At 55.8% G+C, this 3,112-nt stretch overlaps 1 protein-coding gene across 1 annotated transcript in view; it reads left to right on the forward strand.

Moving 5' to 3' along the window:
- Window positions 1-2,854, forward strand: part of LRFN3 (leucine rich repeat and fibronectin type III domain containing 3) — a 13,357-nt gene extending 10,503 nt beyond the window's left edge. The window contains exon 2 of the mRNA XM_019624836.1: window positions 662-2,854. Within this exon, the coding sequence (XP_019480381.1) occupies window positions 662-1,118 (457 nt within the window). The 3' untranslated portion in view covers window positions 1,119-2,854. The remainder of the gene's footprint in view (window positions 1-661) is intronic.
- Window positions 2,855-3,112: the final 258 nt, after the last annotated feature.

A 3,112-nucleotide genomic window follows, 5' to 3' on the forward strand; every position in this document is an offset into this window, starting at 1 on the left:
GCTGTGTTAGAGGGAGGTCAGACAGAGTTAGAATAAAATTGGGCAGTGAGCTGGAGAGATGTCTGGTAGCAGGGCTAGAGGGAACTCAGGTGGTGGGCTGGTGGGAAATTGGGTGAGGGACTGAAGGAGCTCAGGCAGTGAACTAGGGGAGGACAGGGTCGTAGGGGAGTGACCAGAATGAAAATAGGCAGTAGAGTGGAACACAATTGGGCAGCAAAGTTAGAGGGAACTTGGGCTGCATCCTGGTGGGAAACTGGTTGGCAGTGCAGGATGGAAATCAGGCAGCTGGGTATAAAATGAAACAGGACTGGGACAACTCAAGTGGTGGGCCACAGAGAAACCTGGCAGCAGAGCAGAGGGGAAGGGGGCAGTGGCACTGGAGGGAATTTGAGCATTGGGCCTAGGGGGAGATCAAATTGGGGAGTTTGAGTGGAATGTGACAGGAAAGTGAGACAGTGGGCTCAGGTAAAATTGGCTAACAGGCTACTGCCTAAGTATCAGTCCAAAGGGGATTTGAGCAGTGGTTAGAGGGAATTCAGAAATTAGAGTGAAACAAAGGTAGCTGGACTGGGGGAAATCCTGTAGACTTGAGGGTGGAGACAGGGTGCAGGGTGGGTGCTGGGCAGCTGGAGACCTGACCCCCACCTGCCTGTCTCTCCAGGATGATCCCCGCTGACAGCCGCTCCTTCCTGTTGACGGACCTGGTGTCAGGACGCACTTACGATCTGTGTGTGTTAGCGGTGTATGAAGATGGCGCCACAGGGCTGACAGCCACGCGGCCAGTGGGCTGTGCCCGTTTCTCCACCGAGCCAGCGCTGCGGCCCTGTGGGGCCCCGCATGCACCCTTCCTGGGCGGCACCATGATCATCGCGCTGGGTGGTGTCATTGTGGCCTCGGTACTGGTTTTCATCTTCGTTCTGCTCATGCGCTACAAGGTGCACGGCGGCCAGCCCCCAGGCAAGGCCAAGGCATCCGCGCCCGTCAGCAGTGTTTGCTCCCAGACCAACGGCGCCACGCCGGCGCTGCCTGCACCTGAGCCCGCCGCGCCCAGGGCCCACACCGTGGTCCAGCTGGACTGTGAGCCGTGGGGGCCTAGTCACGAACCCACGGGACCCTAGCCTTGCGCCCATCTCTATGGCCCTTCTGGCCCAACGGGTAGCAGGACCCAGGCACGCTGTGGGACCTGGCCTCAGACTCACCAAATTGTTCACGGTTTTTAAAACTTATGGGGAGGGTGTGAGGGGCACTGGGGCACAACAAGAAAGTCCTATTTTTCTAAGCTTGGGCCTGGGCCCTTGCCCTTGTCTCTTGTCTGTGGGGGTTGGGATCATGCAAGGGTCTGGAGCTGGGGGTACCTCCTCTGGTGAGAGACCCGCCTAGTTCTATCTGAGGTCCCTGGACGAGGCTGAGGATGGGCATCCAAGTAGTCAACAGACATTCCTCGAGCGTTGTCTCTGGGCATACCCTGTACTGGATGATACTGTGACCAGACAGCCCCAAGCCCTGACCTCAGATGGTGATAGCTTAGAGTGATCAGAGATGTGGTGATGAGGGAAGCCTGGGAGATTGTGGGAGTCCAGAAAAGGAGTCTGACTCAGCCCAGGGTGTGGTCAGGGAGGGCTTCTTGGAGGAGACATGTGACCTGAGAATGACATCTGAAGGAGATAATTGGGCAAAGAGCAGAGGGAAAGGTGTTCCAGGTAGAGGGCACAGCACAAGCAAGTACTTAGTAAGTGCCAGGCACTGGGGGTCCTGTGGTAGGGGTGAGTAGAATCCAGGATCTCCAGGAGCTCAGACCCTGGACTGATAGTATTGGGAGCCATGGAGGATTCTATGCAGGGGAGGACAGGGTCAGGTTTGGGCTTTAGGAAGATCCTTCAAGCTATCACGAGAAGGGTGAACCAGAGGGGAAGACTGAAGCAGGGAGCTTGGGGGAAATCAGAGTAGGGATCCGGGTGGGTAAGGACAAGGCTGGACCAGGGCAGGGCTGGGGAAAGCAGTTGGGGTTGGGTGAGAGAGACATTACAGGAAGCTGAGTGGATGGGTTATGGAGCTGAAAGGCCATGGGAAAAGGAAGTTTCCAGGACAAGGCCCAGGGCTCTGGCTAGGGGGAACACAGTGGAGCTGCTCTAATGCAGAACCAGGGAGAAGGGGCAGATTTAGGGAAGATGCTGAGGCCAGTGTGGGACTTGGTGGATGTGGGGGGCCCAGAGGACATCCAGGAGGTGGCAACCAGGGGGTGTCAGGATCCCTGGTCTGAGGCAGAGGCTGGGGACAGAAATGAGGGCTCTGTCAGCAGTGATGGAAGACTGAGGCCACCAGGGTGGTGAGATGGCCTCTGGGACATGTTTAGAGGACAAGGAAAAGCCTAAACTAAAAAACAAAGACTAAATAGGAGCAGAAGGTAGAGGGACAGAGTGAAGCAAACCAGGCAACTCGGAACCAAGTGATTATTGTATTTAATGATATCAAGACTACAGTGAGAAGAGTTAGGAGTTCGGTAGGACAAGTGCCAGACTCAATTGATTTGAGAGTAGGAGGGAAGAAAGTGTAGATCGGGAGTGCAGACCTGTGATTCTATGGGTGTAGAGCCTGGTTCCGGTTGATCTGGGCCTTTCTGCCCCACGTCTATCCAGGGCTGGTCCTCACTCTGTCTTGGACTGCCCTAGGCCACCCTCAGACACCACGAGGTTTGGAAGACCAAACCCTGGGCCTTGGAAATGTCGGCCTCACTGGAGATCCAGGAATGGGGCCAGCAGTCAGAGGCATGGTGCTCGACCTCAGGCTACCTCTAGTGGTGGGCCCAGAGGCAGATATGCGAAGGGAACTTGGGTCCTGCCGTTTTTCTCTAGAGTGATGTTGGTGTGAGGAGCATGGTGAAGAGGGCCCAAGGCCCAAGTGGCATTCTTATGACATGATGTACATGATTTGTCCTCATGGGCTAACATCCTAGATTCTGTTGCAGCTTTCTTGGTGGGGGAAGGCCTTGGAAAGGATCCTTTATTGGCCAGGGGAACAACCTGAGTCCCAGGGACCTGGTCTGACTCCCAAGTCCTCCAGCAGCATCATGAGGTCCTTCCTTTTGTTACCCTCCAGTGGCTGAGGTCAGGAG

The sequence above is a fragment of the Hipposideros armiger genome, unplaced genomic scaffold, assembly GCF_001890085.2.
Source record: "Hipposideros armiger isolate ML-2016 unplaced genomic scaffold, ASM189008v1 scaffold_609, whole genome shotgun sequence".
Lineage (NCBI taxonomy): Eukaryota > Metazoa > Chordata > Mammalia > Chiroptera > Hipposideridae > Hipposideros > Hipposideros armiger.